We start from the raw sequence: 25,260 nt of genomic DNA on the forward strand, positions 1-25,260 counted from the left end.
TCTGGGATAAAATTAGTACCACTTTGTGGGGAAGTCAACAGTGGTCCTTTGGATAAATTAGAATTTGCACGCAATGTGAATGTGGAATTTCTTTGCTGTAAATATGGCAATTGCCTCTGCTTATTTCAGCAGGAAATAACTGACTTGGGCTCCAGCATTTCCACTGCACCTTAAGGATTCTATTGTTGCTAATTTGAGGTATTAGCATTTCCGGTGAATATTAAAAACGCCACTATAAGGTAAGCACGATAATGTAATCAATAAAACATTAAGATAAATGTATACATACAACGGAATAAGAATGCATATGTTGCTTCCTCGAGTCGGATAGTAAAATGGTGAAGAAATGCGTTGTCTAGTACAGTATTGCAAAAGTGCATCCTTTCCATGGGTGAGGATTTGTATGTTCCCACAGTTGCTGTATTCAAAGCAGGTTAATTCCATAGTTTGAGGCCTTCTGTAGGTCCATATCGGAGCATTTTCGCTGAATCTTAAGGCTTCTAGGTGGAAGTTTGGAGCAGGCAGAGTGTGGCGACCCAAGTCCTTCAAACATAGCATGTGCAAGTGTAGTGGTGTACTGTATATTGAGCCACTGCGGCGTCTAGCGCCAGCCACTGAGGGAAGTGCGGAACTGTTGAGTCTCTCTGTCATGTCCTCTCTGGCCGTTACCAGTCTGGGTGAACCCGAGAGGGCACGTGACCAGGTGAGGGTATCAAGGGGGAGGCAAGAGGGACATGTGACATGTGGCCCAGAACCTTTTAGAAGGATCCAGACAGGGGTGGAGCCGGTTCACGCTCAGGGGCATATAAGGGAGGTCCCGAGAGCCGATCCGGGCTGTCTTCAGGAATCAACCAGCGGTGCTTCGTCTCCTCAGTCTTCGGTCATCACGTTTGGCATCGTGAGTCGGGCAGTACATTACTGACCTGACTCAGATGAGTAGTTATCCCGTTGGGGTCTGAGTTAACCGTGGTAGTTACCACCTATATCGTTATGTGTTATGTAGTACCCTTTTGGGGTGTAGTAATAAAAGTGTTGCCTCCAAGCGAAAGTGCGTGCCTCCGTGGAAACCACTACATCTGGAGTCAAGTGAAAAATAATAGCGAGGTGGTTGCCTTAGCGTAGGTAAAATGTTTATGAGATGAAGACAAATCACCAGGGCGTCTTCTGATGAGGAGGATGACGAAGGGGTGATTCAAATTGTAAATGTTGTGGTTTGGCTTTCCCAACACACCGGTGTGCTGTACTAGTGACGAATTGGCACGTTCTGTTTACGTGACAACCCTTACTAGTTGGCTGTGTCGGGTGGTGTCGGATTTTAACGACACATTTATATATTTACGCGATCTAACCCAAAAACCTTTTATGGATGATATTGGTCGCGAAAGCCTACGTGTTAAACAGGTGTTAAGATGTTCAAACACTACATAGATACCTTTTGCAAGGTATCAAGTCTGCATTAACCACACATACTTGTGGGCAAACATGCTCTGATAATATATGGCATTGTCTTTGAAACTGATTGGCCTACACCAGAGACAGCCTTCTTTATGGCCTTGTCTCACCAATGTGAGACCAGAGAATGCCAAAAGGCAAACAGTTCAAAGGCAATCGGAATATTGAGAATACCAAAATTCAAGTCGAGCAGTTATATCTATGGAACCTTTTTGCCAGTATCGTAATTTTTATACTGATATTATTATTATTATTTATATATATAAAAGTCAAAAATTGTGGCTTTGTGTGTGGTCGCTCGCTTGGCTCTCCAACCGTGGGGTTTACGTTAAAAAAATAGCCTGTTACCACGCCGTAAGCCCCGCGGTCAGCAAGCGCTATTCCTTTTTCACATCCGTCAACTTTTAATTAGTTACATTAGCGATTTAGTGCGATTTTTGTGTGTGTCACCATTCTTTATTTACTTATGACGCGTGCACGACCATACCAACTTACGCGCCTTTGGTTGTGGGGACGGCCCATGCCAAGTCGCACGACTTCGTGAGGGGAGTGAGGGGGACATTTTCTTTCGCGTTGAAAATGCTATGAAAATACACTAAACGCTCACGTAAATTCTTCACTGTGTGATGTCTCCCCCACCCCGATGCGTGCAGTTATTACTACTATACAGTAGCTAGATGTAGCAGGTACCATCACAGCCAGTATTCACTACTGTAATCATAGCAGGTACCACAGCCAGCATTCACTACTATAATCATAGCAGGCACCACAGACAGTATTTACTACTGTAATCACAGCAGGCACCACAGCCAGTATTCACTACTGTAATCATAGCAGGTACCACAGTCAGTATGCACTACTCTAATCATACCAGGTACCACAGTCAGTATGCACTACTGCTATCATAGCAGGCACCACAGTCAGTACTCACTACTGTAATCATAGCAGGCACCACAGTCAGTATGCACTGCTGTAATCATAGTAGGTACCACCGCACGGGACTAGGCCTCACCACGCCACTCTGTCAGGTGAGTACTTTGTGCTATAGAGTCGATAACTACTGCTAGAGAGTCAGCATGTACTACTGTAGTGATAGCAGGTACCACCTCAGTCGGTATGCACTGCTGTAATCATAGCAGGTCCCACCACAGTATACACTACTGTAATCATAGCAGGTAACCACCACAGTCGTTATGCACTGCTGTAATCATAGCAGGTACCACCTCAGTCGGTATGCACTGCTGTAATCATAGCAGGTACCACCTCAGTCGGTATGCACTGCTGTAATCATAGCAGGTCCCACCACAGTATACACTACTGTAATCATAGCAGGTACCACCTCAGTCGGTATGCACTGCTGTAATCATAGCAGGTACCACCTCAGTCGGTATGCACTGCTGTAATCATAGCAGGTACCACCACAGTCAGTACGCACTGCTGTTACATATTTACGAGTAGTTTTGAAATATTTTTAAGACCCGGGCGACGCCGGGTACTTCCTGCTAGTACTGATATAAATAATTTCTTCTATTAACGAGGCCTGCCCAAGCCCACTTTTATTCAGTCAATATGTTTCTGTCTTGCTGTGCTTTTAAATCCACGTGTCCCTCTTCTTGTCTCTCGGTAAATCTGCCCATGCTTTGTTTTATACCGTTCAGCTTTTGATACATTTTCCTTGTCTGTCTGTTTCTGGACAATATCTCATCGCAAATATACACCGATTAAACACTTTGATCCCGGTCCGCCTTTAATAAGTACCCTCAGTATAAACACCAACGTGTTTCCACAAGTTTGTGAAACAATTTGTATATCTAAGGGATACAACTGGAAAACACTGCTGGGAATGCAATTGTAGGTTTATGGTAATTCCTCGCTGAACGCGTGTTAACACAATGCGCGTGCGCTATAACGCGGTTCTTTCATTAGGGAACACTTCACAACACGGAACGCGCCCGTTATAACACGGTTTCTGAGCAGTCGACAAACTATTATACTGTACTCTTTGGTTCTTTCAGTAAAGTCACGTAGGTATAAAATAAAATAAATCACGACGTTTCGATCGCAACACAAACGGTCGTCCTCTGGCGGAAAAAACTATACCGTGTTGAGCTGCACGGCTGAGCGGTGCGATAAAAGTACGTGGAATGATAAAGTAATGTGGTGGTGAACCCTCAGTCATGTGTCCCGCCATCTTACTGTGTGTGTGTACATCGTATCTCGCCAAACGTTATCGTTACATTGTTTATGCGAAAATTGTTTTCACTTCACGCAGCACTTTTCAAGAACACATCTATCGCGTTAAACAAGGACTTGCTGTAATTTAAAGAAAGCTGTTTTACTCCTTGAAATAAAGGTATTGTGTGAATAAATGATAGTGTAGCTGTGTTGTCTTGCGTGTATTTTATAAGAATTCCAGATGTTTATTTCAATCAACCCGGTGATCGTGTGAATATGGGTTTACACGGAAGTGTAGGTGACTTTCAATGCTTCTTAATGGGAAATGTCTCATGCATCGGGCACCACTCTACCACCCACCCCCTCCACAAGTTCCCATCAAAGTTGGTGTCGTGATCAATATTTCTGCAGTGACAGACTGTGTTTTGTCCAGTGGTAGAATGCACGTTTGCTTCTGTTTACGCCGCGTGTACAGTATTGTGTGAGCACCAAGGGCTATAGATGGCCAAATGGCTCTCTCATCTTTGGTTGAAAAATAACAAAAAAAAGTATTTCTACATTTGCGGAGATTGTTCCCACAATTATTGCATTATGTAAGCAAGTGAATTACGAATACAATTTGTAAGTATATTAGGGACTGATTTTCATGAATTATCTTCTCATTAAGGTGCATATTTTCCTCCAATGCATTAACCACCTAGAAAATATTCAATATTCAGTGACAAAATATGGCTTAGAGTAAGGTGTGCTCACCACACCACTCTCCTGGAAATCCACTGCTCTCCTTCCAGCTCACGTACTTTATTCTGCACTCGCCTCTCTTCAACCCAACTAAATTTGCTGACAGCGAAAGCTGTGATGCGATTTACAGGCAGGGGTAAAAAAAACTGCACACACCGAAGCACAAACAAAGGCGGCTTTGAGCAGCGAGGTTTTTAATAATATGTCCCCGCCAGCCGGGGAGCTGCGCTCGCAGCGTTCGTGCCACTCGTGCAACCCCCGTGTCGTGCTGTGTGTGGTGCGGGGACTGTCGCTTCTACCTCGGCAGATTAACAAGTTCGGTACACAGGCACTTTTGGCCAAGACTGACAATATAATTGCGACATGGCACAGCTGTTGAAGGCGTGTACCGCATTCTAGAACATGGTATACAGAGGTGGACGAGAACAGGTTGGAGTTCTTCTGGAAAGTTTTACTTGATCATGTAAATGGTTCGCGATGCACTCCATTCAATGACTGACGCGAGCAAAACCAATCAATTGTCGTTTCGATTTGTGTTCTTCCAACAAATATTCTCTTTCAAAGTTATACTTTTGTATTATTTATATTGAGTCTAGCTTGTCTGTCTTATTTATTTTGTTCTTGAATAATTTCCGTGAGTTCATCTTCATTGCTTGTTATCATCACCGTCATCACAAAATCTGAGATGGTTCATATGTTATCCTTTTTTTGAATGCCTTTATTTCTGTAACTCAGTTTTCAGAAGACAACTAATATCGCAGTGAATGACTTCGTGAGAGTCGATGCATCCCTTCCTCTGATACGCAGTTCCGATTTTTGTTGTTCTAAATGTTTAACCAATATATTCCAACTGAGCTATGTGTTATGTTGTATGTATGTGGAACTTCTTTTGCAGCCTACGTAGCCAACCTGCTAATCGAAGGCGTCAATCTCGGTCTTTATGCATACGTTTATCGGTCCAATGTTAGTTTGTGTCCACTGTAAGTCGGTGGTTCATATGTATTATAAGATTATAGGTACCATGCTCGTTTATCGGACCTGAGTTACTTTATGGGTACAGAGTATACACGTGGCATTAAGGTTTCGTATATGGGTTATGCAAATGAATGAATGAACAAGTGAATGAGCAATCATAATAGTGGGAAAATAAAGTAACGAATCAATGTACTCATGCAAATACCTACTGGTGTGTGTATTGGGAGCCCACGATGTGGATACAAGGGGGGGTCCATGAATGACATTCATTGAGAGTGCACAGCAATTGGCGTTCCCCCATTCTAAAATGTGTGGGGCGGCAGCTGCCTTCTTCTGGCCCCTGTGTTGTCACACACACGGACCACGACTAGCAATACAACGAAGCTACAGCTCATTGCTGCTCGTTCTCTGCTTCCGCGATATAATCAATCAATCAATTCAAATGTGCATTCTGACGTGCTGCATTGCGTTTCACGCATGTGTTGATTGGTATCCATGGCCGGTGGGGGTAGAGGCTGAGAGGGTTGTGGGGTTGCCGAGTTCCAGAGTCGCTGAGATGGATCGGGAACATCACGCGGCTGCCACTCTTCTCGACGCGTCTCATGCGGGCAGTGGGCGCGCAAACCCCGAGCGCTTTGATCCTGCGAGCGGCTCCACGGTGAGGGGGGAGACGATGCTGTGTCTGCTTCCATTCGCGGCCCTCTAGGGGCTGCGTGTTCACCTTAATTAGAGCATGTCTCTCTGCATGGCTGAGTGGCCTCGGGTGGGCTCATAGCCATGCCAGAGCGTTGCTTTTATGAAGGCATTCGTGTGAAGTTTGGGTTTTTGTTTATTTTCTACAGCCAGTGCTGCCCTCAAGCCCCCCCCTCCCCCACCTTTATTGAGGCCCCAGTCATTGTTTCTTTACTTCTGGCTCTGCGTTTTATTTGTGTTTACCCCTCTAAATATCAAAAGCATTATAATTTCCTGAAGAAGTTCATTATGGTCCTGTTATGTTAGGTCACCATCAAAGTAAAAGTGACTGACTGACAGAAGTGATGCAGAGATAAACAAATGTAGACGGTTTTGTCAGCACAGGAGTCGCCAATGGCCACTGCTGCAAAGTCTACCTCTGTGTCTGGATATTTTATTTACGTGTATTTCTGTGTTCTCGTTGCTTATGCAGTTAGTCATCACTTAATGCGTCTTCAGGCAACGCGTTTTCGTCATAACGCGGTTCTTCCATGAAAGTAACACTTCACACAACGCGCCCATGTACCCCGGAACGCTCCCGTTATAACGCGGTTTCTAAGTGGTCGAAGACGAAACTACCTTGTGGAGCTAGTAGGCCGAATGTGGTCCTGGCCACCCACCCCCTCATGTACTGTACCGGCCTTTATATATGTTTGCTAACAGCACTTGCCCCAAAAATCTGTTAAGGCTATACGGGGGTCTTTGTCTTTTCTCTCTCTGTTTCTGCGTCTATATTTATATTGTATGCTTATCTATTCCGTGATGTATGTTCTCGACAAAGACGTTAATTGTTATTTGTATTATGTATTATATAATTTTGCGTTGAATTGGGATCGTATCTTAAAGAAAGGGTTCTTGTCTCGAACTCATGAATGTTGGTGAGCCTATTTATGTCAAACCGCACCTCCGATGTGAATTAAGTTCAACATACATCAAACTGGCCCACAGTTTGCTTGTACTGAATCAATGCTGCTAAAATGATGCACTTCCATAAATATGTTGGGCCGATGGGTTGTCTAAGAAGTTATTCATTTTTGTATGTCGAGAGACAGACATGTGAAGCTTCAAATCTAGAATTAATGTGAAGGAGACATTGTCTTTATATACTGGATAATGGCGATGGGTTCACTGCAATGATAGCCACGGTCTTGTAGTGCGGCTATGGGCAGACGACACTCCCTCCACGCCTTGGCCTGCCCGGCAGGACGCAGAATCTGATGGGATTCGGGACCATATCCCGCATCTGATTCGTGCACAACACCTGAGGGCTTTGATGTCATGGGCTGCGGGAGAGGCCACAGGGCACTGCAGAATGTGGTGAGAGCGCAGAGCGCTGTCTACGTCTGCAAGACTTCAGTCTTTATTCTGAAGCCTGTGCCTCGTGGAAGAGTGCTGCTGTGTTGGAGACCGGGATATTATGACTTGAGTTGAGTCTTAATGAATGCCCACCATCACAGTGCATGCATTTCTGGCGTATCGGTGCTTGGATATGGCAGCAAACGGTCAGTGGACGAATCTTCTGCACGGTAGGTCCTGGTGTCTGGTGTCAAGGAAATGGCCCCCACATTCGCCGTTCCGTCACTAGTCCAGTCGAAGTTCTTGCTCGGATCCGGCATGCATCCATGATCTGTGGATGTACCGATGCCGGAACAGCGAGTTGGTGACAGTAGCAGCCTCCTACCGTTATTGAGATGACCTGGTCCATGTGTTTCAATCACTCCTGCCCAAGTGCTACTGTCATGACCTACTCGGACATTAGAATCAGCAAATGAGATGACTCCTGAGGGGCCACTTTAGCCATCTTCTGGACGAGGTCATAGAAGACATTTGCTGGCCAACCTTGCCCGCGTCCATAGATCCACATTTTTCGGTGTGAGTGCAGACTCTCGCACATATAAACAGGCATATGCAGTACACAAGTAGACATACATATTGTACTTAAAACACACACCAACCCAGGCACACACACACACTGGACACAAAGACATACACGGAGACATACCCACCCAGAGATACGTATGCGCACACAGGCAAACACATACAGACACATGGAGCAGTCATGGACTCACACACGTGCAGGCGCTATAGGCGGGCTCTGTTTATCTTCGACTGGAGTATTCACAGGGAATGTTCTCTAGCAAGAGCAGTGAACTTGCACACACGTCTTCCACTCCTCCTCACGCTTGGAAACCGATTTACATTTCTCTGCCGGGTCCTTGTTCGAAAAGCCGGGCAACAATTTTACGTAATGCTGTTTTCCGATGATCGGGGAGAAGAAAAGAATGTCCTTAAAAGAATGGAATGAGAGCGGGTAGGGGGAAGGGAGCAGGGAGGCCTGTCGTGTGAGTATTGTCTGGCAGGGTTGGCTGGGCTGCTGTGGAGGCATGGGGGGTGGGTGCAAGGGAGGGCACGGCGCAGTTGGCTGGGGGTAGGAGTGGAAGGGGCTTGTTGGGTTCGGGGTAGGAAAGGGGGAGAGCGGGAGACCTGGCGTGCCTCTATGGATCACTTGCCCATGACTCCGTCTGTCGCAGCCACGCTCTGTCGGGACACGCTCAAGGCGGGATGGTAGTTCGTGCTGCGAGACTTTAGAAGCATCAGTGCCAGTGCAACGATCCATACATTCGGGTAGCAAAGCCTTGCCGCGCAAAGCACGACGCAGTAGGAAGAGCCAGAGAGACAAAGGCGGGCAGCCATGCAGATCGGCAAGGGGGTCGCAGGGGAGCGCAGGCAACGCGGGCGGGGAGAGGCGCTGCCCCGGGCACCCCGGGGTCTGGTGGAGCAGTGAGTGGAGAGAGACAGAGAGTGAAGAGAGGGTGAGTGGAGAGAGGGTGAGTGGAGAGAGGGTGAGTGGAGAGAGGGCGAGTGGAGAGAGGGCGAGTGGAGAGAGGGCGAGTGGAGAGAGGGCGAGTGGAGAGAGGGCGAGTGGAGAGAGGGCGAGTGGAGAGAGGGCGAGTGGAGAGAGGGCGAGTGGAGAGAGGGCGAGTGGAGAGAGAGCGAGTGGAGAGAGAGCGAGTGGAGAGAGAGAGGGCGAGTGGAGAGAGAGAGGGCGAGTGGAGAGAGAGAGGGCGAGTGGAGAGAGAGAGGGCGAGTGGAGAGAGAGAGGGCGAGTGGAGAGAGAGAGGGCGAGTGGAGAGAGAGAGGGCGAGTGGAGAGAGAGAGGGCGAGTGGAGAGAGAGAGGGCGAGAGTGGAGAGAGAGAGGGCGAGTGTGGGGAGAGGCAGCACGGGAAGTTGGCGCTGCTGCTGCTACTCGGTGCCCGAGTCCTTGCATCGAGAAGAGAACGCGTGGAGGTCGCGATCGATCACTACGCGTGTATTGTAGATGTGTGACCGTGTGTGATTGGGTACGTGCGTATGTAACTATGTATTTGTGTGTATTTATTTAACGTCGTGTGTATGACGATGTGTATAAGTGTCTGTGTATGCGTGTAACTGTGCAAAGTGTATAACTGTGTGTGTGCAGAGCTGTGCTTTCGCCTGGAACCGCGCACGTGCGTGCTGTGTGTTGTACACACGACGTGCACAGACTGCAGGCAGGAGTCGCGTTTAGCACCTTGAGTTAATAGACAGAACTCAAATCGAACACCGACTCGAGACTCAGAACTCGGAACGCTTTGAAACCCTGCAGGGCTGAGAGCGCCTCGGAACGATGCCCTGGTGGACGACGCGCGCGGTGGAGGCGCTGCTCTGCCTCTGCCTCGCCGCCGGCCTCGGCTCCCCGAGCTCCCGCGACGCGCGGAGTTGGGAGCGCAGCGCGGAGCTGGACGAGGTGGGCCGCGTGCGGCTGAGCTGGAGCGCGACCAGAGCGGGGTCCGGGGGGGATGCGGCGGGGGAGACGATCGCCTTCCGGGTGGAGGCGCGCACCACGGGATGGGTCGGACTCGGGTTTTCTCCCGCGGGATCTATGGCCGGGGCAGACCTGGTGATAGGCGGTGTCAGGACAAACGGGAAAGCCTACTTACAGGTGAGCCGCGTGTGAAGGTTCTTGGCCAACAACAATGAGGATTATCTTCACCGTTCCTGGGCCTCCCCTAGATTGACTCGGTCTTACATAAGTACCTAGCACGGCGTGTACACATCGCCTCTGGGGAGACAAAGGCGGTTGGGCGTGGCGCTGGGCACCCGTGCTGGCCTTATTAGGTGCTCGCTAACAGCATTTGCGCCAACAGTCTGTTCAGGATATACGAGGCACCTTTGTCTTTGATACTCACAGGTGAACCATAAGTAAACGTGAGCCATCTATACAGGTGAGCGATGCTAACAGGTGTATCATACAGATGAGGAATATTGCATGAGCGCCATGTGTACTGGTGAGTCATGCCGAGGGGTGCGCTGTGTTCGCAAGCGAGCCGTGGCTTTTGGTGAGTTATTGTACAGATGAGATCTGCGCAATACTTAACCATACCTGGATGTGTGAGTCCTTAACAAATAAACCCGACCCTGCAAGTGAGACATTCTTGTAAATTGTGCATTGCTTCCCATACAAATAAGGCAAACATACTCGCAGGTGCTGATTTAAATACACGTCACCTTTAATTCTCACGAGATCTGTAGCTCAAGTTCAAACATGTCTCGAGCTAAGGCGCATCAATTCTATATTTCAATGAATCCTACTCACAAGATGCTTCACACTCCAAACTCACAGTTGGATCCCCTCTCAAGCACACTGATCAGATATGTTTTAGTTTACGCGTTGAATCCCATGAGGATTTCTAGCATTATTATTACCATTGTGGAATCTTGTGCTGTTAGGACCCGACAAAAAGCATTACTTGACAATGAATGCCTCATTGTCCTTCATGTAACCGTGCAAGAGCTACAGGAGATTTAAAACTATTTAGATTTGTTATTAAAGTTACTTAAGGGTAACCTGTCTGAGAGACGGGGTTCATGCAATAGTATTCTAACACCGGACTCCCACTTAACACTCGCCAGGCACTCACCGTACATTCACCACCTACCGAACCTTCAATAGTCACCACTCATCATTTGAGAGGGACTCACCACTCACATATTACCATCCACAGCTGAGGTCACCCTGAGCAGGAACGCATCTGTCTAGCACAGGGGTCGGCAACCAAAATAACAAGAAGAGCCATTTCTTTCCAATTCGGTACAAAATTCAGTATTTCAAGAGCCGCAATGCATCTGAGTACATACTGTACATACGTACATATCGTCAAGAAGCAGCCCGTAAAGAGCCGCATGCGGCTCCGGAGCCGTAGGTTGCCGACCCCTGGTCTAGCATGTGGCACAACCACTGCGCTTAGCGGGCGATCACTGGTGAGTTTTTTATTACATAGGTCAAAGGTCAAATGCCATAAATGGGTCAAATGCAATACCATAGGTCAATGATACCGAATGGTCATAAGCCGTTATTACTGGACCCTTTTGACGAAAATTACTCAAATGATGTGACAAGTGGAGAGACAGATAGACTAACCGACCGATAGACTAACCGACCGATAGACTAACCGACCGATAGACAAATGACATTGCTTTCAAGCGATTATTATTGAAATGGCCTGACTGCCGTCTGCCAACAGTCACACCAAATGCTGTCTGTGGGTGTGAGAGGCTGTGGGTGTTGGGCTTTTAAGGGTCACTTCAGGACAGGGCTGACAATTTTGTAAGAGTGTTTGAGCAGACGTATGTGTCTGGGCTGAGTCTGCACGTGGTATTATTATTAGGCTATGAATTATTTTTCATATCAAATTTTAATGCACACAATTTGAATTTCCTTATATTTTTTAAAGGTTTGATTTCATTATTGTTCTTAATCGTGTTTTAATATTTTTCAAATAATATTTTTCTGTATTTTTGTTTTGTTTTACACATTTGAAATTGGCTGATTTTGCTCCACCAACTATTAACCTAGATCTGCATTGCAAAAGAGACTTCAAGGCGAAATATAAGTTCTGTACTGGTTATAAATACATGCCCAATGATGTCCTTCGTGTGAGTGATTGCACAGTGGTTACATCCATACTGACTAGCATGGTGAAGTATGGTCAAGTAAGTCTAATGACAAACACGGCATGGCGAGGCCTTCATCTGGCAGTGGAATGACAAAGGGCTGACAAGTATTACTGTACTATAAACATACTCTAAGAGGGGAGCCATATTCAGTCATGACCTTCATGAGAGTCCTGAATTAAAATGTTTGGCCAATTTAATTTCAGGGTCGTGTGTATTGTACATGGCAGGGAACTGGTGTAGCTGGAGAAAACTCGTACAAATGAGTGGATAATGCGCAATGCTCGGCACAGATGGATTCAAGAATACGTTGCTGTCCTGCCATATCTTGGCCACCTTGCAGCCCAATGTATCTGAGTGTTTCACAAATGCATTTAAACTGCTGTGGATACGTAGAGCTACAAAGTCCAAATGTCACTCCCCACATGTACCTCCTCTTGGCAGGATTACTTTGCTGAACGGAATGAGCGTCCACTGCTGGATGAGAGGCAGGACTACCGCCTGGAGAGCGCATCCCAGAACTCCACGCACACCGAGCTGATTTTCTCTCGGGCGCTCGACACGTGTGACCCCCGTGACAAGATCATCACGGTGAGTGGTAGGTAGGTGGTGAACCAGGAACCGGTCTACCTGATTACCTGTCTGCCTGTTTACGACCTACCTACCTACCTGCAGCCTACCTAGGCACATACCTTCCCGCATCCCAGCCAACCTACCAGCTGTTCTGTCTGCCTGCATATCTACTTACCTACTCGCCCAACTATACCCACCGACGTGAAACTTACTTGTCTGGCGAGTCCATGTCTGCATACGTACCTACTAAGCTCCCTACCTACCTATTGCACCACCCATCCACCCATCTATCTTCGCTCTCATCCATGCATCTTACAACAAACCTACTGCCTGTCTACCTACCTACCCACCCGTCTACCCAAAAAAGCACCCACACACATATCTGACTCCCTGGCTAGGCAGTGGTAGCCTGCGTGTGTGGGTTGCTCTCGCACTGCTATAGGGACCACGGATAGCTATGGGCTGCTTCTTCTGAGCTTCACGGGAAGGGGGGGGGGGGTGGAATGCAGTACAGCTGGGTTCAGGAGGCCAGAGCAGAAGACAAAAACAGCGGAGAGCTCTGCAATTGATAAGAAATCAGCTGTTGGCACGGGGATAAGCGATTTAAAAGTAGCCAGTACGGTCTTGCCACCCAGGAGGTTTTCTCCCGTCCAGTTCGAGGGTTTGTGCCTCTACCACCACAGCTGATACAAGTTCTACCCCCTCGTGCAAACCCTGAAAGTGCCCATCTAATTCAATCTCAGAGGCTAAGAAAAATTACCCCTGGTTAGCAATTGAATGGGAGACTGTCTGGGAGTGCCAAGTGTGGCTGCTTTGGGTGGTAAGGTGGCCAGGCGATGACCATTCAGGGGTGGATTCTTGAATCTAAACTTGCAGAGCTTTATTATTTTACACCCTCATATGTTTGGTGTTTCCTCTTGATTTTCCAGTTTCCTCCCATATGCCACTCAAGATTGAAATTGGACAAACGCCCCAATACAGGACTCATTTATATCGCATTGACTGCATTGTATAATAACAAAAGCAAAGAAGGCTTTTTTGGGTGCTGTGGTTAAAATTTACCATTGTCCACTTAAATGCTTACTCTTCTTTCTATCTGACCCTCTATGGTCCAGGCACGTGTTCATCTTCCAGAGTCAAATATTTCAGAACAGATCAGCAGCTTGTTGTCGAGTGCTGAATAAACGTGAAATGTCACACTCCGTTATGATGTTTTCACACAGCAAACGGGATTCAGGCCCTGCTGTACGATATTTTGGCTGGGTTTTTGTGAAATGTGTCCCATAGGGTGGATCACTTTATTTCCTAGTGCCTTATTGCTGCTTGGCACATTGCCGTTACAAATGCAAGCGCAGTCAGTAACTATCAACGTGGCTTCCGTGCAGCAGCAACACACCCACACGGCATCCTGTGGTCATCACCGGTCACTTCCGCTAATGCACATTTGATCATTTTCTAAATTAGTAATTGCCGGTTATTGAGGTGTGTGTGCGTCTTTGCTGTCTGACATTGGTGTGCGGTCAGTATACACAATGGTTTTGTTTTTACGGTTAAAGGAAATTACACTAAATCCACCTCTCGACTAGCTTCAGAGTGTTTCATAGTTCATCTCCCAGTAGTGTTGGTTTAAGCAACGTAGCTATGGACTAGTTTTTATTTCACTAAGTCTCATCAGCAGGGTGTCATCATAAGTCCATGATGGTCCAAGAAGTAAGTCACAATTAGCAAAATGTGGAGCCAGAATCCAAAATGTGTAGCCAGGTCTCTGATTCATAGTTCTTGGTTACCATTCACCACTGCACAGTGTGCAATTATAGTTAAAGAGTCAGCAGATTCCTCCTCAAACGAGCATTGAGCAGTACTAATTTCTAAGTCAGAGTGTAAATTCTGCATTATTCTGGTGTTGGTGAATTATTTCATGGGACAATCATTACTGGCTTTGCATACATTTATTCTAATGTTATTTACCCTGCAGTAGAGATGTGTTGAGTCCATCTCTGACCAGGATTTGAGCTTGTAACCTCCTGATTGGGAGTCCTACACTCTGACCACCGTGCCGCCTGTCCAGGCTGTACGTAAATACAGCTCTCTTTTTACTTTGACAGGTGAGTGCTTGTCAAGATAAAACATGGTATTAGTGTTTGAAGTGTCTAAAGGGCATCATCCTGACAAATGGAGATCACATTTCTCCGTGTTTTTCTTGCTGATGACGGGGGCTACATATGTCCACTCGTCTTGGCATGGAGGCAGCAACCAGGAACTCCAGGGAGGGGCACTCAACGCACATCCCCCGAGGGTGCTCAAGGACTTCAGGGCAATTGCTGATGTCCATTGTTACCACGCAATTAAATGCAAATCATTTTGTAAGTATGCAGTCTAAAAACCTGCACATCCCATTCGTCGAGCTGTTGTGTGCCGAGGGTGCGATTCATTTACAAGTTACCCCCCCCCTTCTCTCTCCCCCCCTAATGCCGAGGCCTACTATACACTACACTATACACTACACTATACACTACTATACACTACACTATACACTACTATACACTACACTATACACTACACTATACACTACACTACACACTACACTATACACTACACTATACACTACTATATAACCTCGTGCCACGGCAGATTTCTCGCCTACTTCAGCAGTTTTTTCTTGCCGTGGTTGTACCACCTGATGACGATTGCTTGTGTTGCGATCGAAACGTCGTGATCTATTATTTTTTCTACCTACGTGACTTTACTGAAAGAACCAAAGAGTATGGATTCCTGCAGTCACGAAAGCTTCAAATAAAGAAAGTGACCTGAGGTCAGAATATTGTGTAATTGTGCCAGGCGAGATAAACACCTGGCCAAGTGGCACAGTAGTTAGAGTGTGCGACTCACCCTCGGAACATAATGAGGTAAAATTCCATGTTCGGGGTTGGTTTTTATTTTTCATTCTCTGGGGTCGATAAATTAGCAATTTCCACATCTGGCTGAATATTGTAAACAGCAAAAGAGCGCCTTATGGTGTGTTCATTTGTGTGGGAAATATTGCTTTAGTATGCAATTAATATTTGACATTGTATAGTGTGCATATTAGGACTGCTGAGCCTAGAAGAGACCATTTACTGTCCTAAAAATGTGTACATTTTGGGTGAAATTTCTGCGAAAATATAACTTGTTAAGTTGTGGTCATGTAAAGCTTTGAGAATGCATTTAGAGACTATTTTCTGTGAAGCTCTTGGAAGATGGAGGGTCATTTTCCTTTTGACATCGTGAAAGTCTTGTCGCAATAGAATCTCATAGTAGCAGGTGCCAGAGAAGCATCTTGGAACGATATTAAATTGCAGTGTTGTCCAGTTTCCATTATTAAGGCTTAGAGTAACAATTACTATTCTGTCTTGGAGAGTGTTCTATCACGGCCATTCCTTGCGAAGCACTTTTCGTGAAATGAAATGTAGAAAGATCCAATCAAAGATGTGCACGCACCTACATGGGGCAAGGCAGCACAGCTGGCTGGCATTGCCTTGGTTTGTGAGTGCGACTCAAATGTGGAAGCGTGTACGTTCAAATTTCAGCGGGGGATCTCATTTCTTTACTTCTCAACAAAATAAATACCACTAAATGGAAAGTCAACATTCCTTAGGTGTCATTGTCGTCTGCAATAAGAATGTGGAATCTATACTACTGGCTCTGAACTGTAAATAGGAGATTAGCACTGCATGCGTGTTTGAAAAGGAAACCACTTAAGAATAGAAGTTGTAGCAATGCCTTTTATCCAAAAGAGCCTCACTGAGTCTCAATGATATTGATTTCAAGTGTCCTGCAATGGGTGTTTCGCCACTTCCGTTTTATTGAGCATTAAACATTTTTTGACAAAACAGCATCATGCATTTGTCCAAGTTATTATTACGTTTCTCAAGGACATTGTTTGTATCTAAGTGTGGACGTTGTCTGTGGGTTGATGGGATGTGCAGGAACTGTTGGACCCTGTGATACTCGTGGTGTTGTGGTGCATTTTCCATCTCGTGAGAGACTTGGCGTTGACGGGTAGGGGGTGTGGGGAGCCTCGGGGGTCTTGGCTTGTTGCAGAGACAGAGCTGTGCACACGAGAGGAGAGCTGTCAGCTTGACGGGCTGTGCTTCATGTGCCGTAATTGGCTTGTCGAGTCTTGTTTGCAAAATGGTATCAATAGATTCGGTATACTTTTTTGGAAATGTTTATATTGTCAAAACATGAAATATAGCAGCGGTTCCCAACCTTTTTGGCACCAGGGGCTGGTTTTGTGGAAGACAATTTTTTCACGGACAGGGGGGGGGGTCATCATTGGGTTTGTTTTTTACTCATTTTGGCGAGGGTTAGCGTGTGGGCTCACCAAAACTGTGACTGAGAAAAGTGCGCAGTGCGGGAAAGAGGCGCGGACGGAAGTGGTAAATAAAATAATGGGTGGGCCACGCACGGACTAAAATAAGTGTCGGATTCTGACTTCTGATAAGGAGCGCGCAACCCAGATCCCTCGCATGCGTAGTTGACAGTCGTGTTCGCGATCCTATAAGAACCCAATGCCGCCGCTGATCTGACAGGAGGTGGAGCTCAGACGGCAATGCGAGCGATGGGGAGCGGCTGTCAATACAGATGATGAAGCTTCGCTCGCTCGCCCATCGCTCACCTCCTGCTGCGCGGCCCGGTTCCTAACAGGCCACGAACCGGTACCGGTCCGCGGCCCGGGGGTTGGGGACCCCCCTGCCATATTGGGCAATACATTATTATTGTTCTCTTTTTTTTATATTCTGATGATTTTTTTGTTTAAATCGTTTGCCCAATTGTTCCGACTCGGACAACAATTTCTGCATGAGCTCTGAAACTACGTTTACAGTACATTTGTGGAATGTATTGACCGTTGATATTTTGCGCATATCTCACAAAACCAAATCTAACTCAGCACTATAGTTTTTGACAATTTCCAGTCCATGCAAGTCCCATTTCAAAGTAAATGTATTTCGGTTGCTTTTGGTGACTTTCCTTCGCTTCGGATGCTGCTAATGCCGGAGCTGAAAGTGACACGCATCACCCCGGGAATGGTTCGGTGATGGCCATGCAATTGAAAGAATGTCTTTTTTTTTTATTTAGAAATAAATATCTCTCTGTGTGACACCATCGTCTTCCTGGGTGGTTCAACACACTCGTGGCCCCTGTCGCCCATCAGAGCGGCACAGTGCGCGTCCTCTGGGCCCTGCACGAGGAGGATGTGGAGGATTCTCCGGGGGATCCCTTGGGGGACCCCTCTGGGGCAAGGGCCCAGTACCATGGGGCGGCGCGGGGCGTCCGCAGCCTCAACCTGCTGAACCCGGCAAGCGAAGTGCCGGGGAACCTGGGTCTCACCGACGCCGTGGACCTATGCAACCGTAACGTGAGCTGCCGCATCACACGGCCACGTGGAGACCGTGCCGGTTGCTCGTCTGTGATCCTCACTTAAGTAGCCAGAATGTTACGTCTTCATCTATTCCAAATTCTATTGTGGTATGACTTGAGACAATCGGAATGCTTGTTCAGCAGCCCATCATGCCATGTTGGATTTCAAATTGCAAGCGTTAAGTTTATTTTGTTTAACCAGGTGAAAACTCAAGAGACCTGGAAGAGTGACCTTGGTCACCTAAATGACAAAACAATAAAACACAAAACAAAGTACAGGGCAAAAAATCTTACAGAAATCGATGCAAAAAACAACTGCATAACAGAATAAATTATAAATATAATCAAGTATTGATTAAAATACCTTTCCTACAAAGAAAGTTGGCTCGGATATATTACTTTTTGAAATTGTTCACAGTAAAATTAAGTTACAGAAGTGTTCAAGAAGATGTAGGGTGCTGATTGCACCAGCACACGAGTGAACAGACTGCGGAAGGCAATATCATCACAGAACTACTTCTGAGATACTTTCCTGATGACCTCTTATCAACACTCGGGGTGCTGCACTGTCCCGTGTGCCCTGCTGTAGAGAAGATTGTCACATAGCGATACAACTGATATTTATTTTAGAGCCGAACATTTTGTTACATTAAGTGAAAGATATATAATGATTGATTTTTGCAGTCATTTGTAACCAGGATAAGACTCTACTTACAACAATTCAGAACCTGCTTTAATATGGCTCTTTCATTTTTAATTAGCAGTTTTATGTGTGGGAGAAAATCAGAGTATATGGAGAAAATCTATCCTGCATACACCTACGTGTAGACATGTATTTATAGATGTGTATACCGACATCTCTGTTTTATTGGTTAAGGCCTTTGAGACCACCAATAGGCCAGGGCTCTGGGATATTGTTCATGCTTTTGGGTTCCCTGACCCTCTGCTCACAATCCACCTGAAGACGGCCGCTTGTGTTGAGTTTGAAACGTCGTGGGTTTTTTGCTTTTCATTTAGATTTTTGTTTTCTATCTACATGACTTTACTGAAGAACCAATAATATCAATTCCTGCAGTCACGAAAGTTTTAAGTCTAAACTTAATCATTAAGGACCTTCATGATGGTGGGCAGGCCCAGATAAAGCTGCATGGCAGGGAATCAGCCATTCCCTATTCAACTTGGGGTGTGACAGGGACGTCCCTTGGCTCATTATTGAACAGATTTTTTTTGACCACATGGTTTGAGAAGCTTTCCATGGCTGAACTAGAGGAATTTCCATCTGGTACAGATACAATGAAAAGCTGATCGTTGCCTGGGTGTGGTCAAGGGATAGCTCCCTATTGATCAACCTTGTTATGTACCTGGCGCGGTGTGTAAACATTGCCACTAGGGAGACGAAGGCGGCCGGGCGTGGTGTTGGCCACCCACCCCCTTGTGTGCTGTGCCAGCTTTTATAGGTGCTCGCTAACAGCATTTGCCCCTACAGTATGTTAAGGCTATACAGGGGATCTTTGTCTTCTTTTTGTTTCACAGGTGGAGGTGCCATCAAGTGACACGACCTACTGGTGCCAGATCTTCCGGCTGCCCGAGTTGCACACCAAGCACCATGTGATCCGGGTCAGTCTCTCCTGTAACAGCATCTGCCCCAACGAGCACAGAGTGAACATAGAGTGAACATAGAGTGAACATAGAGTGAACATAGAGTGAACATAGAGTGAACACACAGAGTGAACATAGAGTGAACACACAGAGTGAACATAGAGTGAACACACAGAGTGAACACAGAGTGAACACATAGAGTGAGCACAGAGTGAACACACAGAGTGAGCACAGAGTGAGCACACAGAGTGAACACAGAGTGAACATAGAGTGAACACACAGAGTGAACACACAGAGTGAACACAGTGACAACACAGAGTGAACACACAGAGTGAGCACACAGAGTGAACACAGAGTGAACACAGAGTGAACACAGAGTGAACACACAGAGTGAACACACAGAGTGAACACACAGAGTGAACACAGTGACAACACAGAGTGAACACACAGAGTGAGCACAGGGTGGGCACAGAGCTCAGCATTCCTTCCGGCTGTCTGCTGCACTGAGCAGCTTTACTTTATTGAATAGTTGCAGAGCACAGGCCCAAAGGTCCAAAACCCCAAGTGACCAGGAAAAATAGCACTTTCAAAGTTCTAACATGTGAGTACACAGATCTTTTGAATTGAGCAAGGTTTAGAATAGAGCGTGGGACAAGAGACAATGGGAGATCATTTCAAAGTCGGGCAGTGCGAGGGAAGAAGCAGATAGAGGAGCACTGTGACCTGCAGTAGGTTGAACACTGTGTAGATCAGATGACACAGTATGGTCAACAGTCCTCAAGACCGGAGGATAAGTACATGATCGAATTTCGATTTAAAGCTTTCGTCACTGCAGGGATTCATCTTCTTGGTTCTTTCGGTAAAGTCACGTAGAAGGGAAGTAATAAAATAATAAAAATAAAACATAATAAAATAAAATAATTCTCACGACGTTTCGGCTACAACGCAAGCAGCCGTCTTCAGGTGAAGAATGAGACACTACCAAGCTAGGAGCTTATATATAAACTGGGTTGGAGGTGGAAGAGCGCCTTAACAAAAAGAATGTGCATATGAAGAGGAATTTAGCATATTCATGGAAAATGCGTAGGAGGTGGACGGGGGGGTTTCAAAGTCATATTATGCCCATGCATTATGCAGGATCAGCAGCACCAAGGGGGGGTGCAGGGAGTAGCATTAACAAAGAAAAGGAATGTTAATGATATGTAGCTGCAGTTACTAAACAACCACGTAGAAAACTAAAGTATAAACTACATAAAAAACTAAAGTATAAACTGCATAGCACCATCAGTATACTTACTATACTCTACAATAAGCTGAGTTACTAACAGCAAGTAATACATTACAATTCTACGTCGTAAAAATTATATAATATGCTTCCATCTAAACTTTATTCTCTTACATCAGACGAGCATATACCGTACTATATACTGCCATAGATAAACCCAACATTAAATTATATACTGTATTGCTATAAACCACCCTATACCTTATACATTTCAACATAACACTATGTATTATTCTACCCACCCTAATGTGTATCGAAATGGTTTATTACGTCCTTCCAATGATTGCTAAGCCAGAATCCATCCTCTCGGTTAAAATTGTCTCTGTGTTTGTATATGTGGATCGCCTCATGAACGAATCTCTCATGATAGCCAGATGGCTTGCAGAGAACCTCTGTCTTGGAGAAGTCAATGTCATGTGAGCCCACTGAGTTGTAACAATGATCTGCCACGGCTGAGGTGTTTGTCCTACCGTGTTTCAGGTCAGCTTTATGTTCACGGATGCGGTCCGAGACATGTCGTTTGGTTTCCCCAATGTAACAACAACAGTAACTAGAATAGTAATACTAGAAGAGTGATAAGGAGACTACTCACCACCTGTGAATGAGTGAATGGAGTGAATCAGTAAATGCTTAAATAAATAACTTTTGCTAACCTCCGATTAGCACGGTTGGCTATGTGCATATACATACATGTGATATCAGTCGTTGTGTCTCCACTCTTAACAAGCAATTGCGTGGCATTCATCTCAATTGCCGGCCATATTCTAGGCAGAACTGATTCTTCGGCCGTTGCCGATCATTGCTACAACTCGGCAGGCTCTCATGAAATTGTCTTTTCCGAGACCAAGGTTCTCTGCAAACCTCCGGGCTACCATCAAAGGTTTGTACACGAAGCCATACAAATATACAAACACAGACATAATTTCAACCGTGATGATGGGTACAAACTCAGTAATCACTGGAAAGATGTTATTAACCACGCAAAAAAGACTTAATTACACTTTTTGGACCATCTTATCTGACAGGCACTATTTTAATTTACTTCACCGAGTGTTAACATCCCCAGTGTTTAACAGTAATCTCTTCATTGTTCTTTGATCACCGCTCGCCACGTTTCCATTCATTGTGTTGAGCACTACGTGATGTCTTTGATCACCGCTCGCCCTCCGTCCCGGCGCGTCTCCATTCATTGTGTTGAGCACTGCGTGCAGTCTTTGATCGCCGCTCGCCCTCCGTCCCGACACGTCTCCATTCATTGTGTTGAGCACTACGTGCAGTCTTTGATCACCGCTCCTCCTCCCTTCCGATACGTTTCCATTCATTGGCTACCACAGCCTGATAAGCTCTCCACCCCCCCCTCTCCACCTCCCTTCAACTTGCTTATAAGGGATTACATCTTGAATCATTGCTTCACTTGATGCAGCTAATTCGGCTGTGACGGTCCCACCTGATGACGGAGACTTGTGTTGCCTCCGAAACGTCGTGAATTTTATTTTTTTGTTCTGTTTTATTTTACTTTCATTAATTTTAATGTTTTACCTACGTGACTTTACCGAAAAAACCTAAGAATATGAATCATTGCAGTCACGAAAGCTTCAAATCTAGAAACATATTCTAGTGGTTACAATTCCACAGTCCCATAGTGGCAGTCAGATCATCATTCCATAGGACATCTGCTGTGATTTGACGAATTTTCATGACTCGGGGTCACAGTTCGATTAAAGAATAGGTTATTTTCCATCTCGTTTATATTGTCTGTCACGATTGTACTGTCTGCTGATTCTGTCTTTCTCATTTGTATTTTATTTTTTTTCTGCCTAATTAACCTTATTCATATTAAGGTTACATTTGCATAAACTTTGCATACAAGGTACACTCTACAAAATAAAATACGAATGATAAAATTGTTAAATAGCTAGATAATTGAGTTTTCTGTGGCCAGGTAAGAGGCCATTGAATGCAGCAGTCTCATTCTCAAGGGAGACCTGGAATGATGGGTTGCATCAACCCCCAAATAGGTTTTAATGCTTAGCCATCTGATGCCAAGACCAACATTCTTCAGATAGTGTTGCCTGACCGGATATTGTTTGCATTTGTTTATTGTTCACTATCTCTGCTCTTTCTTTGGAAACGGGCTGGGTCGCGAAACATAATCATGGGGAGGATGTTTGTTTCACTTTTGTGCTGTTGGTCTCGCTTCCCTTCTTCAATAGTTAACAGTGAAAGAGCCTTGGTTGCCCATATTTTCCGTGTTCTGAAATGTTTGAAAAGAGGCCAGGGTGCGGCTTTTTCTTTTCCCATGATGTGAGAGCACAGCAAGAGGAAGCCAATTTTTGAAACATCGCCTTAATTTTAGAATGATGGCTGATCTTTTGTATGTTGAACTTCTCTCACAACATACATAGTCTCAACCCTGGTTATCGGAGGTTTGATGATTACTGCAGAATGGCAGTGGGGAAGATTAATCTAACCGAGCCTTAGTTTGCAAATAAAATCATCTTTCAGAAGTTTTGTTTAAAAAAAATGTGATGCATATTAAAATAAGACACAACCTAAAATCAATTAACTGGCTTGCTCTGATGTACCCTGAAATAAGTGTTTGTCGTATGCTTACAGAACTGATTTTTTAATTCTCAGAGCTAGAACATCTTCAGTTAAGTTTGAAACTAAATTCATTATGATATTAGATTATGTATTGGTGGTTCAGGCTCAAGACCGTCAACTCCTTACACTGAAGAACCCAGTTTAATTCTCAGGTCCTGAAACTCGAATTCAAACCCAGGATCTTAGTGTTGCCGGCTCGGTGTACAGCAGCATCGCCCCTGGAGGCCCCTAGCCACCCCCATTCGTGGATTTGATTTAATTAATTATTCCTTTTGGCAGAGGTTGTTGATGTGGGAGATCTCCTGGAGGAAACCACTTGGGGCATCCCACTTATTTAATTACATTGTAACCTCGTGTTACCTCGCCCTTTCAAATGTCCATGGCTGCGAAAATATTACCATCTGCACGCACTGTGTGTTTTGTATAAATGTATGTGTAGTCTTCTTAGGTTTTTTCGGTAAAGTCACGTAGAAAGTAAAATAAAATATTTTTTATTTTTTTTATTTTATTTTACTTTCTACGTGACTTTACCGAAAAAACCTAAGAAGATGATTCCTTGCAGTCACGAAAGCTTCAAATCTAGAATGTATGTGTAGTGTTGTACTCACATGGACACTCTTAACTTTCCACCTGTGTCACTTTATTACCTTGCATCCAGTGTGGATGCTCCTCACTTCACGTTAACACACACACACCCTTTGTTCCGAACTCCCCGACTCTCCCTATTCACCTTCGCGCACCCCGTGAGCGGTAACCACTCTGTCTCCCCCACGGTACTCTATTATCCCCTCTCACTGTCCTAACTCCCCTCGCCTGTCCTGCTTCCCTCACACCTCAGCCCTCGTTCCTGCCCCAGCAGGGGATCAGCCAACACTGCTGACGAGGCCGAGTTGAAGAGGGCGAGGTCCCAGGTGTCTTCTCCCCGACTCTTGTGTTCTTCATCCCTGGATAACCAACCCCGTGCTGCTCCGCACACTCCCTTATATATCACTCCTCACTTACCCCCCATTAAGCTACCGCCTCCACGGCATCTCCGGCATGCGCTATCCTCCAATTATCGCCTCCATCTCCCGCCTTTCTGGCGCCTACCCCGTGCCCCAATGCTCACACCTGCTCGTTCCCAAATGCACACACTCAATCTATCCTTCGCCCCCTAATTGGTGCCACGCCACACCAGTGTCACCTCACATCACCCCTCACTAACCCCGCGCGTCACACCACTACATTAACCCCCCCCCCCCGTGATGTAAAACCCAGCCATCCCAGCTGACCTCACATACAACTTTTAGTAACGTGCGAACCCATGACACAGGTAACAACAAAAACCATGAATAAAAACCACAACAGTAGAACAATAAAAACTATTTGTGGGGGTGTAAGAGTGCAGTCTGTTCTGCCGAGGATAGCACGGCGCAACGATCCATGGCTCCGTCGATTCCACATTCCTCAGCAGAACGTAACTCTCCGGGAGCAGGTTCCTGCGGCCGTCCTGTCCCCACGAACCGGGTCCAGCACGGCCGGAGGAGGAGAAGGGCCAAACCTGGACGAGGAGCGATGTCCCTTCCATGACAAACTGTGTGCCGATGGCGGGTCACGTGGCGGTTGTGTACCTTGCACCCACTCGTTGACCACCTGCCGCTGGGCCAAGTTATTTATGGTGGCCTCTCGAGCCTCTCTCAGCCAGTCGAGGGTCACCTGCATGGGAACCGGCACGGTGGATCCCTTGCCCGGTAGACGCACGCCCAATTGT

The 25,260-nt window shown here is 45.9% G+C and overlaps 1 protein-coding gene across 5 annotated transcripts in view; it reads left to right on the forward strand.

Annotated features, from left to right (window-relative positions):
- The first annotated feature begins 8,558 nt into the window (after window positions 1-8,558).
- Window positions 8,559-25,260, forward strand: part of MOXD1 (monooxygenase DBH like 1) — a 49,559-nt gene continuing 32,857 nt past the window's right edge. The window contains exons 1-5 of one of the 5 annotated variants that reach the window (XM_078876015.1): window positions 8,559-8,903; window positions 9,702-10,037; window positions 12,494-12,640; window positions 17,817-18,020; window positions 19,556-19,639. In XM_078876015.1, the coding sequence (XP_078732141.1) occupies window positions 9,723-10,037; window positions 12,494-12,640; window positions 17,817-18,020; window positions 19,556-19,639 (750 nt within the window). In that variant the 5' untranslated portion in view covers window positions 8,559-8,903; window positions 9,702-9,722. Of the gene's footprint in view, window positions 8,904-9,231; window positions 9,418-9,701; window positions 10,038-12,493; window positions 12,641-17,816; window positions 18,021-19,555; window positions 19,640-25,260 lie in introns of those variants that run through there. The other 4 variants (XM_078876026.1, XM_078876011.1, XM_078876019.1 and 1 more) reach the window with 4 other exon arrangements.

This window comes from Lampetra fluviatilis, chromosome 2, assembly GCF_964198595.1.
Source record: "Lampetra fluviatilis chromosome 2, kcLamFluv1.1, whole genome shotgun sequence".
Classification (NCBI taxonomy): domain Eukaryota; kingdom Metazoa; phylum Chordata; class Hyperoartia; order Petromyzontiformes; family Petromyzontidae; genus Lampetra; species Lampetra fluviatilis.